At 31.3% G+C, this 15,608-nt stretch overlaps 1 protein-coding gene across 3 annotated transcripts; it reads left to right on the top strand.

Moving 5' to 3' along the window:
- Nucleotides 1-2,297: 2,297 nt before the first annotated feature.
- On the top strand, nt 2,298-7,386 carry LOC131653428 (ubiquitin-conjugating enzyme E2 36-like). 3 transcript variants are annotated; one of them, XM_058923562.1, is made up of 8 exons: nt 2,316-2,685; nt 3,043-3,070; nt 3,241-3,327; nt 4,478-4,533; nt 6,273-6,317; nt 6,391-6,464; nt 6,861-6,958; nt 7,076-7,386. In XM_058923562.1, the coding sequence occupies exons 1-8, from the start codon at nt 2,650-2,652 to the stop codon at nt 7,111-7,113; spliced, it is 462 nt and encodes a 153-aa protein (XP_058779545.1). In that variant the 5' UTR covers nt 2,316-2,649; the 3' UTR covers nt 7,114-7,386. The 3 variants fall into 3 exon arrangements, with proteins under 3 accessions (XP_058779544.1, XP_058779543.1, XP_058779545.1); XM_058923561.1 differs by lacking the exons at nt 3,043-3,070; nt 4,478-4,533; nt 6,273-6,317; ... (1 more) ...; nt 6,861-6,958; nt 7,076-7,386 and adding an exon at nt 3,567-3,866 and having other exon boundaries at nt 2,298-2,685; XM_058923560.1 differs by lacking the exons at nt 3,043-3,070; nt 4,478-4,533; nt 6,273-6,317; ... (1 more) ...; nt 6,861-6,958; nt 7,076-7,386 and adding an exon at nt 3,543-3,866 and having other exon boundaries at nt 2,299-2,685.
- Nucleotides 7,387-15,608: the final 8,222 nt, after the last annotated feature.

Below are 15,608 nucleotides of genomic sequence, written 5' to 3' on the forward strand. Positions count from 1 at the left end.
TGGTATCTCTGTTACTCAACGTTCATAAGGCATTTTCACCAACAACATATAAAAGTTGAAGAAATCATTAAGCAAGCTGAAATATCCTCTTGCAAATCATCTTCTACACTAGTGTACATTAAAAAAAAAACATACTGGATCCCCGTGAAACTCATATCGTGATCTAACCGAATATCACAAATTTGTCCGAGCCTTATTTAACCTTTACAAAGCCAAATATCTCTTATTACATCAAAATGTATGTTATTTCTGTATGATCCAAGAGTGCAACATATGACTACCTTAAAACACATTATTATCTTAAATTTACCATTACTTTTAATTTGAATTTATCTCTCTCTTTAGTTGATAAACTCACCATATGTATTGATGTCAACTAGAACAGATGTCTGACCACTAGAAGAAATATGTCTCGCTCATATATTGAAGTAGAGTATCATGACATTGCTAATGTGGTTTATGAATCCTACTGACTTCAAAAATTAGTTTTAAATCTTTAGTGTCCTGCCATGAATGCCATTTTCCTCTATTGTGATAATGACAGTTTTGTTTAGTTATCAGGTCATCCTATTTAACAACACATTAAATTCATTGAGATAAATATTTATTTCGTGCTTGAAAATGTTGCATGTGGCTAGTAATCAATTCTTCATATTCCTTCATGCTATCAAATAGGTGATATTTTTTATGAAGGACCTTCCGCTACAACTCTGATGATTTTTTAGATAGTCTCAACTTTTTTCTATTTTCAATTTCAATTATAAATATGCTTTAAAATATATGAATATTCTTTGTACCAAATTAGAATATATGAACATTCTTGTATCTTTTATATTTAGTATATATTTATGTAGAATTAATAGCTACATATTAAGAGGAATCAACCATGATTCTATATATATATATATATATATATATATATATATATATATATATATATATATATATATATATATATATATATATATATATATATATATATATATATATATATATATATATATATATATATATATATATATATATATATATATATATATATATATATATGTATATAAGGAAAGGAAAATATTTTTGAGATGATATTAGAATTTGGTTTAAAACCCATTGAACCACATGCCATTAGGTTTTTTTGTTATGAGTCACTTATTATTTATATCCACACATTAAGTCTAATATTGTTAAGCATGAGAAAATGTGTTAAAAAATAGGGTTGAAAAATTGGCACATACGTCCCATTTAGGATCATCCAACAAAAACCCTAAAAAAAACAAGCTAAGAAGAGCATTATGTAGGGTGCGAGTCTAAAACGTTAGACCTCCTCGCAAAGAAATGAATGTGAGACATGACATACATTGTGCCTTTAAAGATTAAAAGTTGGAAAAAAATTATGTGAATGTCTGCAAATGTAAAAATCCGCAAAAAATAAAACGGAATGAGACAGACGTATTAAATAATGCAAACCTAAAACTTTAATCTACCTAATAAAAATGGTAAGTAAAACAGACATGTTCGGTGGGTGGACCCATTTTAACACGCCAGTTAAAAAGTGTCGTATCAGATATATGAGTTGATATAAGTTAGTGCAATCTTCTTCTAAGTAGGTTTTGTTAAGTTGAGTAAACAAACACAAATCTTAAGAGTTTCACGACATGATGTTGACTGTGATCAAAACTCTTTGATGTGTGATCAAAACTCTTTGATCTCAATTCAACGCTCAAAATTATTTAAAGCATAAAATTGAATGAATTCATACCGCATGATTGTGATCCCCAATAGTACTTACTTAGGTGTCTTTATATTATGAACTTGCGCGTCTTATAAAATGAGTTTAATGTTTGTAAACTGAGTCAAGTTTAGTTGACTTTATGCTTCATTTGAATTAAACATTGTCACCAAACCTATAATTAATTATTATACCCCATATTTGGAAAGTCCTTGTTATAGTCCTATTTGTTACCTTAACACAAAAATTGAACCTTAAAAACGGAGCCTAAGTAAGTGAAAAGTATAATACCTTTAGAACAAGTTAATTCTGATGATTGGTCACAAAAATAAGAATTAAGAATTAAAACTCATGTGGCCAAGACCTTTCTAATTTTTGTGTTATTTTCATTTCATTCGTGTTAGTGAGAGAAACTGATAGAGAGTAAAATTATATTATTTATGTTTGTTTATTAGTGGCACTTTTATTATATTTTTGTTGGGCTTTTCAATTATCAATTAAGTGGACTTTTAATGTCTAGCTCTTTTGTTTAATTATCCATTAGTAACATTATATAATGTAGTGTACATTTGAGATATCAAAGAAATGAAATAAAGTTTATCTTTTATCTCTACTTTCTTATTTAGTTTTTAATCCTAACATTGGTGGTGTTTTCATATTTCAATCCTTCAATGGCATACTCATATCCCTCATCTTTCACTGCATTTTATCCCTATCATCCCAAGACCACCACTGTCACTTCCTCATTCCCCTCTTATCCATGGGACTGTCCTCGATCTTGTTCCCCTAACATACCTTTCATTACCCCCGTCACAAAATTTCTCTTATAACCATGGATACAGACCACATCAACAACCACCATTCACCTTGCCTCCCACAACAATACCTCTTACAGCATCTCCTCCATACCCATCATATACACAATGGCCAACGGCAACCTTCCTCGAAGAATCATCAAGGTTCGTATCCGTTTTCTTGTTAAGATCCCTATTTCAATTTCAATGATCATTCGTTTTATCGATTTGAAAACCTAGAATCTTTGATTCGTGTTCGTTGTTAGTTCGTCAATCAATTTTCAACTTTTGCGACGATGATAAGCTTGATTGCACGGAAAATCGCTTGTTCTATTTAGGATTGATTTCTATATTTTTTCTCTCTTACTGTTCCTAGCTTCAGTGACGATGATGATGATGATGATAAGAATTAAAGTCTCTTGTGTGCTAAATCGTAGATTCAACTATGCCGTTTCTTCGTTTTGTGTTTGATTTTGATGTTTGTGAAATTTTTGCTGACTCTTGTTCCTTTGATCTCATCAGGAAACTCAGCGTTTGCTCAGTGAGCCAGGTAATTTATGCCTCTTTTTTTTTGTGGTTTTTGATTTTGTTTTGATATTTAGTATTTTTTGTAAGGCGTGTTGAATTTTATGTTGGTGATTTATGATTTATGCTGAATGTTGTTTTCTTTTTGTTTTTGTCTGGATGTGTTGTTTTATTATACTTGATTTGATGATGCAGAGCCGGGAATTAGTGCGTCTCCTTCGGAAGACAATATGCGGTATTTCAATGTGATGATCCTTGGTCCAACTCAGTCTCCCTATGAAGGTAGTGATGAACCTAACAACTTGGTTTTACACCTAGAAATGCATAGTTATTTTAATATTTGCTAGAAATGGGAAGGAAATTAATTTTCCGATTTTTTTGTGGCATTTGAGTATTGTTTCGACTCTTTTCTATAAAGAGTTATTCTTTGAAAAAAAGACTTATTTTGGGAATTTGTATGAAAGGATACTGTTTCATTTTTGACATTGATATTTCAGCTTCTCACTGCTTTTTCAATCCAGTGTTGTCGATGGCGGAGAGCCAAAATCCTACTATACCAGCCGCTTTGAGGCGTCATTATAGTGGAAAAACCCCACAATATCGGTCGATATTTACCATTGCAGCAAGTCCAAAAACTGCCATGTATATCCACCACAGCGGTCATGGCGCCGCAATTTGATAACACTTTCTAAAAATCAGTTCAACATTAGCTGTTTGATGCTACAAGAAGCCTGCTAGTTATATTAAATGTTATTCTATTAATAGTTGGGTTGAGCGTCATGTTTGAGCGATGAGGTTGTAATGGAAGTATTATGTCTATTCATTTTAGTTGTTAAATATTCAAAAATATCTGATTCTCACAGCTGTCTTGTCTTCTTATCATGTGTTTAACCTCTGTCTATTCCAACTCGAACTCTTTTCCAAGTGCATCATTTTAATGCACATCGCTATCCTTTATGTTTATCACTGAGCTGGAGATTTTTTTCTGACTGCAATTTGCATTATATTTAAAACTTTCACCACATTTATGAACAAATAGTCAATAGGCAATTACCATAGGTTGTCGTTCTCTTGCACATGGAAAGTACTTTATAGCTGCTTGTGCAGGTTGACACTGTTAGATAAACCCAAGTAGCAGTTTTTTTTCTCCAAAACATTTGTTACCAAACTAGATTTAATGTAGTTCATGTTATTAGCAGTGCTTTTCACCTACAAAGAGCGAACCATTTTTCCACCTTTGTGTAAATAATTAGAGACTATTGGATACTTATACCTACATTTTCAATATTGTTTTTGCATTTTTCCACCTTTCAATAATTAGAGACTATTGGATACTTGTTAATAACTTAATACTGGATGTTTGTTAATTACCTCCTACCTCTCAAAAAAAGTCGCGTTCACTAATGTTCAAGTTTCTTGTTTGTATCATTAGGGGGGGTTTTCAAGCTAGAACTGTTTTTGCCTGAAGAATATCCAATGGCTGGCTTATTTAAAAAAAATATCCAATGGCTGCTCCGAAGGTGCATGACTTAACCATTTCCATTTTTTCATCTGCTTTGTGGTATTATTTTGGTGTGAACTGTTATGTTTCTCTTGTGTTATTCTCTTCCAAGAAGAATTGACGATATAATTTATTTTTATTTGCAAACTTTTTAAAGAGTTTTAGTTACTATATTTTCATGCCTTAATATTTGAGGATCTAATAGAATCGCCAAACTCGTAAAGGCCTTGGGACCGGATATCCTGTAAAATTTGAACTTATTGCACACACTTATGCAAACCTTTCCTTGTCCTTCATATGTCCCTAACTGAAGTGTGTGTAAAGCTTAACTTTATATAAAGTCATATCAACATTCTTCCATGTCATTTTATATTTCAGAGGTAGTTCAGTTGAAAACTCAATCAGCTAACTTTTTACTGATAAGCTTTAAAAAGTTAGCTTATCCTATAGATTTACCAGAAAACGTCATAACATGCTTTTATTTTGTATTAAAATTGAAATATTTTCTTAATAAGTTGGGATGGAATATAATGCTCAACTTTCCTATGCTGTCTAGGATACTCATGTATATTTTGAGGACATTGCTAATTCAAGTGCTTAGTAAAAGAATGTGTCTCAGCTCTTCTGTGTATCTGATAGTGTTTTAGGTCAATGTTTTAAAAATTGGCTTGGTCACCAACTCAGCAAGGTCATTGGGTCACTCTGATCGAACCGCATGACCGAATTGATTTGGCCGTATATTCCGATCTCTAAAAATATTGTTAATGTGTTTATACTAGATTGAAACGGGTGACTCAATATCTAAAAAATGAAAAACTCTTGACACCTATAAAATATCAAAGATACATTTCATCAAAACCATAGCATGTATATTTTATGCCCAAATAAATTCATAGGATATTAAGATAAATTTTAAAATTTATCTTACAAATGTATTTATAAAGATAAATTTTGTAAATGTATATTATGAAAAATGGCCTATGTATCTTAAAATCCATATACTTAATATATAATACTTCTGTTTCTAAATGTAAAACCCTCTTGACAACATCTCTGGAAGTAAGTAAGTTCGTAGTAATAAATTTAATCATATTTGATATTGTATTTATAAATTTATCCTTCAAGAAAGTGAATTTGTTTATATTCCCCTCGCATTATTTATTGTTGACTGCAAAAAAGATGTAATATAAATAGCGGTATGTTGACTGCAAAGAAATGTAATATAAACAGCGGTATGATTGTGGGGAAACACTTAAAAGAGAGTTTTCTAAAAAAGGGACACTTTTCTTCTCAAAAGGATCTTATATTCAGGGATGGAGGTAGTAATATATTAGTCAATATGCTTCAGCATAAAACAACTGCTAAATGATTTAGTGGTTGCACAAGGTGTGTGCTGCTAAATTGACTGGGCTTGAATCTGGTTTATGGTTTGTTGCATAATTTTCATTTTTTTACCAGTTTAATGAAGTCAGAGGGTTAACAGCATTTCCGGTCCTTAAACCTGCTCAAACCGGAGAGGTCTAGTAGGAGGTTCTTTTTATTATTTTGATTCTGAAGGATAATTTAATCATGTCTCCACTAAGAATTGTGACTGTGCAGTGTTCTCTTTCTTTTCTGGCTTTGATTCTTGTGATAATAAACCTGAGGAAAGATTTAAAGTGTGCTTTTTTATCTAAAAAAATCTCAAATTGTCCCTATTCCTTCTTCAATCATGCCTTGCTTCTTCCAGGTCAGGTTCCTGACAAAAATATATCACCCTAATATTGACAAGGTATGCTTTGTTTCCCTTACTTTTCATTTCTTCTTCGATGACAACTTTTCATACAATTAAAAGTTTGATGCAGCTTGGCAGAATATGTCTTGATATGCTGAAAGATAGGTGGAGTCCTGTCCTTCGGATTCGCATTGTTCTGTTGAGGTAATTTTCATCTTTTACACTCCTGGATGTACTTTTTGATGGAGCAATTCATTTTTTAAAAAGCTGTAGTAAATAGGTCAGGTGTGAGAGATTTTCAATTCTGAGAAAGAAACTTTTATGAAACTAATTTTTTTATGTATTATCTTGAATAATTTGTAAACCATCAATTTACTAGTTGGTTGCGTGAAAGAGGGGGTGGGGGAGCAAGAAGAAACACATGTTTGTGGTGACTTGCTTAGTTTGTATGTGACGGGTCTAAGTGGATCTTGGTTTTGATTTTCGAGTGCCTTTGGCATAGACTAAACATTGTGTCAAGACAGTTAATGTAAAATTAACCTGCACTGAGTTGGATATAGTATTTTACTGATAATGTAAATTTTGTCGGCTCTATTGTAGTATTCAAGCTCTTTTGAGTGCACCAAACCCTGATGATCCACTTTCTGAGAACATTGCCAAGTATTGGAAATCTAACGAGGCTGAGGCTGTTGAGACTGGTATGTTTTTCTACTAGCTTGATAACATCAAAGTTTGTTGTTTTTTAATTATAGCATCAAACATGCTATGTGACTGTATAGGCTCTTATGAAAATTGTGGTATTTTTTCATCTGCAGCCAAGGAGTGGACCCGATTATACGCCAGCGGCGCTTGACAATTGGGTGGATACTTTTGGTCTCAAATAACAATAGTGGAAGGAAGTGTATGCTATTAACTATATTGAAATGGAAAAATTTAGAGGAATTGTCTAATACTACTGTTTTGGAGTCCATATTCCTCCTAATTTCTGGTTACATGTCTATTGGAACTTGTATGAATATTATGAGATATTGTGTCCAAAATTTAAAACTCCATCTTCAACAGCTAAATGTAATTTGGGATTCTCAAATGATACTTTTTAATAATCATTTCTCTTGGTTTGTCTTCATTACCCATGTATTTGGCTTCTCTTAAGGGAAAGAGTGAGTGCCCTTGAAAGGGAAAGTGTGGAATCATAGCTGATTAATTGAAAAATCAAATAGTTGTATTTTATAATATTGAGCTGTGGAATTTTTCAAAAAATCAGCTATCTATTATCAATTTTAATGATCCCACCTTCCACAGGGAAGTCAAATCCATGTTTGTTGTTTGGTTGCGAAACGAAGAAATTATCTCAAAGCAAAACGTTTGTGTTCAATCGGTAAAGGACGGTTATGTTTTATGAAGAGAGTTGGACAAAAATGTTTTAATCAAATTCGTCTCTTTTCTCATAAGATCCACATGAAAAAACCTGTTGAGGCCTTAAGTTAGGGTCTATTCCTATGTTGAACTGGTCCATTATAAACTTTTTCTATTAAATTTGATTTGATGGAATTGATTATGCCCGGCTGGAATTAGTGTCTGTTTAATAAATGTAATTTGGCGTTTACTGTTAATTGGATGATTGTCGTTATGTGGCCAAAACGTGCGTAGACGGTTGCATATCTGTCATGATGTTGACACCTATAAAGCACTAAACTGCCTACAATTGTTCTGGTCCATAGAAATCACACTAAGGTCCATTAGTTGCAATTTTGCCTGCAAAGGTCAAACTTAGGGAATCTATTTTCATATATTTAGAAATTTTGATTCGTTCATCAGTATACATGGAGGCTGAAAGTCAATTTCAAATAAATAAGTATGAACTCTTTTGGAATGAAACCTACTAATTATATATCAATTATGGACCCTTTGCGTAAGGATTAAAACAAGCCTTTTGATTTTCTTGCTCTTGCATCACCCTAGATCTCTAGGATTGTTCAAGGCTAAAGTTTAGTCAGAAAATTGAATGAACTACTAAGGTGCATGAATAAAGTAACACATTTGTATAGATGAACTAATAGGGGATGGAGGTAAAATGAATCAAAAAGGAAATGGGATTGATTCATAGTTCATAAAAATGATATGCTAGATAATTAGATTACCCTTTACATGTAACAATGTAAAATTTGCAGGACAAAAGGTAGAACCAGCTACGACAAACTAACATCATGTATGACATACACAATAGTAGGACGATATTGAAACTTCCATGCAGGCCAATAATACATTACAAGCCATCATTTGTTTTGAGAAAGATAAGAAAAACCAACCAAGAAAACGACCTTCAAAACATCATGTCCATAGTTCAAAACTAAACTAAACGACACTTTCTTCTCTTCTCATCATTCTCTTTCTTCTTAAAATCCTTAGCATGGGAACCAAACTACAATTTCAGCCACAACAGCTATATTTCCTATTTCAGTATCTTTGGAACCTTTAATTATGTTGTCGTACACCGTACGTTTTTTACGGTAACATTAACTTCAATAAATTATTAAATATAATTAAAAATTTAAAATAACTATTAATAGAACTTAATAATAATATTATTAAGTGTTTATTCGGTTCCATTTTTGTGTGTTGGGGCACAAGACATTAGGCATAGGCATGGCAATTCACTTTCTGTTTGCTGTGTCCTTTCTATAATTTTCACTTTACAGCGCACGTGTGGCCCACGTGAATGGTAAAGCTTGTTGGTTGGTTTTAACCGTTGGATTGAAATCGCCGACACATTACATGTTTCATAACTTTGAGATAATCAAGATTCTACGACAATGAATTGAAATACTCCTCACCCTCGAACACTTCTCAGTTTTTCAATATGGTCAATTTTCTTATTTAACCTTTATCAATATTCCCCCTTTTTAAATAGGTAATAATTAAAATTTTCTTATTTAACCTTTATCATTTAATTTTATAATTAAAAATTTAGATGAGTTGGTCTCGTCAAATAAAAAAAAAAAGAAAGAAGTACTTAAGAGTAGAATTAAATTTCTTATTATGACTTTGTGACATTGTTATAGTTCTAAGCAGTGTTTTAAAAATTGGACCGGACCGGTCGAACTGGGAACCGGCCAGATAATCGGTCTTGTTCAATAGTCAGATCGGGTATGCCATCAAACCGGTGGGAACCGGTGAAAACCAGAAAACCGGCGGTTTAATTGTTTTTTTTTTTAAACTTTTTTTTAAATTTTTTTAAAACTTTCTTTTTAACATTTTTTTAAACTTTTTTTTTAACTTTATTTTAATATATTTAGTAGTGTATTATTTAAATAGCATTCTCAAATAATTTTTTAGTGACAAATTAAAAACTTTATTGTCTATTTGTTATCTTTGCTAATATATTTTCTTAAATAGCATAAACATATTGAATTTTATTTGATTTTCTTTTTAGGAGCATCCTATTTTTAATTAAATTTGGTACACATTGGAGTTATTTTGTTATAAACTATTCAATTAGATTATGTTGTAATTAGACTTTGTTTACTTTGTAATTTTTTACTATTTTGTTATGTGTGATACCTTTGTTTAAAATTTGAATTTAAGTTATGAAATTGTGAATTTATGATATGATATTTTTAAAAAATTTAAAAGTTAGTTATACTTTTTTAGAGACTGAATCATCCGGTTCGACCGGTTTTATACCTATATAATGACAGGTCTATTCAACCGAGTTATCCGGTTTAATCCGGTTAGGTCGTGTGGTTCGACCAGTGACCCAGTGGTTTGACCGATAAATCAGTAACCCAGCACCCTCACCGGTTCGATGACCGGTCCGGTTTTTACAACACTGGTTCTAAGTCATCCATATATTCAGTCAAAAAAAATAGTATTCATATTAAAAATAAATTTGAGCTTTTTTATCAAATAATTTAGTGATTGAGATTTTATTTTTTAAAGGTGAATAAGGAAAATGTTATAAGTTCGAATTTTTATATTTACATTTGATGTCTTTACACAATTATCAACTAAGTTCGTTTAACATAACAATAAATTTAAACTTATTATGGATAAACAAGTTTATTTTGTTGACTTTAGCTTCCTTTCTATTGAACATTGTCACCAATGGAAAGTTAAAATTGTTTCTCTTAGAATATATGAATATTCTCTTTACCTTATTAGAATTATTCTATTTACCTTATTAGAATTGTACCTATTATATTTAGTGTATTTTAATAGAATAAAAAATATTATATCATAAAAATATTTACTATTGATAATAATATTTCAGTTAAATTTGATTAAAATTTGTTTATAAAGAATTTAATGAGATGTAACAGCTCTTACTACATTGTCAAAAACAATAGATAAAATAAAATAAAAGAGCACATTTTTAACACAGATATATAACATGAAGACATTAAAATTGAAGAAAAAAAATATGACTGGTGTCAAATTACAATCGAAGTTGAAAAACTGTGTAAAAATTGTAATAAAAAATTATTTAACCTTAACCACTCTCAGACTCTCACATTTAAAATGTAATATTTAATTATTTTTCGCTGCATTCTATGAAGAATATTATGAGTAATATTTATATTGAATTTATCCACTATGAGAGTAGTACATAAAATATTATGAAAGTGTCATAAGTTATTTTCAAGGTGGTGTAGGTATATACCACCATTCGATTTGAAATCACTATGGACCCTAGATGTGGAGTCGAGTACTTTATTTTCAATCAAAAGTTATCTGTAACAGGATGACCATAAGATGGTTGATAGGTACTCCACAAATCATGTTGAGGGACATGAGTGACCTAGATGGAATTTGTCCATCTTACGTAAAATGATATATGTCTAAGATCTCAACATTGAACTAGACAAAGGTGACATGGTATGTGCTTTGTGTTTAATATCGACATTATAGTAAAAGGATAATTATACACACAAACATTATCAAAGAAATATTTTGTCAAATCACATAACGGTTTTGTGACTTAAGTAGCAATAATGTGTTTCTAGATACCACTTACTGTTTACTATATTAAATGTGTGATTTAATATTGTCAACGTCACGAGAACCTACACGCCCACAAATATAAAGACAAATTGATGAGAGATAAAATGATTAAGTGAAATAATTGAGAATCAAGTGTGAGGAAGAAGTCTCACATTGAATAGAAAAGAGAAGATCGGGCACTTTATAAGTGATAGAACCCACACACCTATCACCTTAAGGTTTTGGGTGAGTATGTGGCGTGTCTCTCACAAAGGTGTGTCTCAAGTGTGAAATATGCTCCTTCGTTGACCCCCTGAATTGCCTCCAACAATAATGACCACCATAATGTACAATGTACTTAAGAAAATTACAAAACACCGTAAGACACGATGCACTTAAGTGAATTGTTGGACATTGTAAGATATGACACACTTAAGTGGAATATATAATACAGTAAAGTCTCGTGCACTTAAGTGAAATATAACACAACGTAAGGTACAGTACACTTAAGTGAACATTTTCAACTTGCAGCCCACACAAGAGGTTCTATAAATAGAACCCTTGCGCTGAAGGTTATACACTTGATGAAATTTGATTTTGAACGATAGTTGTATTCTCTCTCTCTCTCTCTCTCTCTCTCTCTCTCTCTCTCTCTCTCTCTCTCTCTCTCTCTCTCTCTCTCTCTCTCTCTCTCTCTCTCTCTCTCTCTCTCTCTCTCTCTCTCTCTCTCTCTCTCTTCATTTGTAGCAACTAGCACTGAGATTGAATTCCCTATGTTCGAGAGGAATGAGTAGAGGCGTTGTTTTTCATTTAACGCTTGTGATCGCTTATCCGACTCTGCATGGTGATAATCGCCCCAAGAGATAACCATTTCTATCACTGATCATGCATCATTGGTAAGGATCGACTTAAGGGAAAAATTTCCATTGTGTTTATATCGCGATTTTCCTTCACTAAGTTATTTTCTTGGTATCTCTGTTACTCAACATTCATAAGGCATTTTCACCAACAACATATATAAGTTGAAGAAATTATTAAGCAAGCTGAAATATCTTCTTGCAAATCATCTTCTACACTAGTGTACACAAAATAAAGATATACTAGATCCCCATGAAACTCATATCATGATCTAACTGAATATCACAAATTTGTCCGAGCCTTATTTAACCTTTACAAAGCCAAATATCTCTTATTACATCAAAATGTATGTTATTTCTGAATGATCCAAGAGCGCAAAATATGACTACCTTAAAACACATTATTATCTTAAATTTACCATTACTTTTAATTTGCATTTATCTCTCTACTTAGTTGATAAACTCACCATATGTATTGATGTCAACTAGAACAGATGTCTGACCACTAGAAGGTACACGTCTTATTATTGTATTTATCTTGGGGGAATTTAATCTCTTGATCTGCGAAACAATAATGAAATATGTCTCGCTCATATATTGAAGTAGAGTATCATGACATTGCTAATGTGGTTTATGAATCCTACTGGCTTCAAAACTTAGTTTTTAATCTTTAGTGTCCTGCCAGGAATGCCACTTTGGTCTATTGTGATAATGGCAGTATTGTTTACTTATCCGGTCATCCTATTTAACAACACATTAAATTCATTGAGATAAATATTTATTTCGTGCTTGAAAATGTTGTATGTGGTTGGTTATCAATTCTTCATATTCCTTCGTGCTATCAAATAGGTGATATTTTTTACGAAGGACCTCCCGCTTCAACTCTCATAATTTTTTAGATAGTCTCAACTTTTTTCCATTTTCGATTTCAATTATAAATATGCTTTAAAATATATGAATATTCTTTGTACCAAATTAGAATATATGAACATTCTTGTATCTTTTATATTTAGTATATATTTATGTAGAATTAATAGCAATATATTAAGAGGAATCAACATATATATATATATATATATATATATATATATATATATATATATATATATATATATATATATATATATATATATATATATATATATATATATATATATATATATATATATATATATATATATATATATATATATATATTACGTGTGTGTGAGTTTTTTTTATGTTATCCATATAAGGAAAGAAAAACATTTTCGAGATGATATTAGAATTTGGTTTAAAACCCGTTGAACCACATGCCATTATATTTTTTTGTCACGAGTCACTCACTATTTATATCTATACATTAAGTCTAATAGTGTTAAGCATGAGAAAATATGTTAAGAAAATAGGGTTGAAAAAATGGCACATACGTCCTATTTAGGACCATCCAACAAAAACCCGAAAATAAACAAGGTAAGAAGAGCATTATGTAGGGTGCAAGTCTAAAACTTTAGACCCCCTCGCAAAGAAATGAGTATGAGACATGACACACATTGCCTTTAAAGATTAAAAGTTGAAAAAAAAATTATGTGAATGTCTGCTAATGTAAAAATCCGCAAAAAAAAAAAAGAACGGAATGAGACAGGCGTATTAGATAATGCAAACCTAAAATTTTAATCGGCCTAATAAAAAGGTAAGTAAAACAGACATGTCCGATTGGTCGAACTCATATTATCACGCTGTTAAAAAGGGTCGTATCAGATAATATGAGTTGATATAAGTTAGGGTGTGTTTGTTTGAAGGATTAAAATTATAATCCTGGGAATATCATTCCTAGGAATATTATTGCTTGGAACTTTATTCTTATCAATGTGTTTGGCAAATGAATGAAGTTTCTAGAAATATTTTTAAATTTTGTTTTAATTAAATTTTAAAATTAAAAATTAGAAAATAAATGTATTAAAATAATATGAGAGTGGGAAGTTATGGTTGGTTATTTTATATTCCCATGGGAATGTAAGATTCCCATCCTTTTACATGAGAATGAAAATGAAGAAACTCATGAACAAAATTTATTCCTAGGAATAAAAAGTACCCGGGAATAATTTATCAAAACTTGAAACAAATAAAGGAATATGTGAATTCCAATGTCACATTCCCGGGAATAACATTTGTATCTCCGAAACAAACACCCCTAGTGCAATCTTCTTATAAGTATGTTTTGTTAAGTTGAGTAAATAAACATAAATTTTAAGAGTTTCACGACATGATGTTTACTGTGATTAAAACTCTTTGATCTCAATTCAACGTTCAAAATTAATTAGAGCATAAAATTGAATGAATTCATAGGCATGATCATATTGTGATCCGAATAGTACTTACTTAGCTGTCTATATATTATGAACTTGCGCGTCTTATAAAATGAGTTTAGTGTTTGTAAACTGAGTCAAGTTTAATTGACTTTATGTTTCCTTTGAATTAAACATTGTCACCAAACCTATAATTAATTATTATACCACGTATTTGGAAAGTCCTTGTTATAGTCCTATTTGCTACCTTAACACAAAATTGAACCTTGAAAATGGAGCCTAAGTAGGTGAAAAGTATAATACCTTTAGAACAAGTTAATTCTGATGATTGGTCACAAAAATAAGAGTTGAGAATTAAAACTCATGTGGCCAAAACCTTTCTAGAGGTCCACAAAGAATGGCAATTCGATAGCTATATAAGGTCCCACCTAAGATGGTAAGTTGCCTTGGTGAGGAGGTGTCTTAAACATATACAGAGCGGCAAATAGCGGCACATCAAACACCGACCATCACCACCTTTTGATGTCTATAGAGTAGGTGACTTCAAAGTGCCCTCATTTGAAAGTAAACAGCTTATTAAATGCTTCATAAAATAATTTAACTTTTATCCTATAGATAGATATTTGCTGTATCAAAATTAAACTTTATCATATACACCACACATCTAAAATTAGTAACTTAACAAGGCGTATACACCCAAAACCTTGATAATGAAATTATATAAGGCACCTTAATTACAAGTACATGTTCTTTTCTTTTTGGTGGGTTATTATAAGTACATGATTTAGTGGTCCACCGTCCAATTCATGAAATAGGACAGTGCAAAAAGATGGAGTAATGAATTGTGTATCAACCACTACCACGCCACTCTCCTCAAATATTAAACACAACCAACCTTCATTTATAAACACATGTACCTTTGCTTTTAGATGTCAAACATAACCATAAAAATGCCATCAACTTAAATGCTATAACCAACTTAATTTCCAATCCCAAGACCCAGTCACACATCTTTCAACCTCTGCCCAATGCACATTTGACAATTCCTTCTCAACACTGCATCACTTATTTATTCATCTACATTACTATATGTGCGTGCGTTTGGATTCACAATGAATTTGACAGAGCTATGCGATTATCTTGAAGCTACAAAGTGTAGCTTGATTTTGCCAAACATCTATTCAATTTCATACAGAAGTACATAAAAGCAAATACTACTAAAA

Source organism: Vicia villosa, linkage group LG2, assembly GCF_029867415.1.
Source record: "Vicia villosa cultivar HV-30 ecotype Madison, WI linkage group LG2, Vvil1.0, whole genome shotgun sequence".
Lineage (NCBI taxonomy): Eukaryota > Viridiplantae > Streptophyta > Magnoliopsida > Fabales > Fabaceae > Vicia > Vicia villosa.

Bases quoted from the DNA above. Each gene is read 5' to 3' on its own strand.
- LOC131653428 (XM_058923562.1), top strand. From the start codon at position 2,650: ATGGCCAACGGCAACCTTCCTCGAAGAATCATCAAG. The intron at 3,328-4,477 runs GTAGTGATGAAC...TTGTATCATTAG, and splicing joins AACTCAGTCTCCCTATGAAG to GGGGGGTTTTCAAGCTAGAA. The intron at 6,318-6,390 runs GTATGCTTTGTT...AGTTTGATGCAG, and splicing joins ATCACCCTAATATTGACAAG to CTTGGCAGAATATGTCTTGA.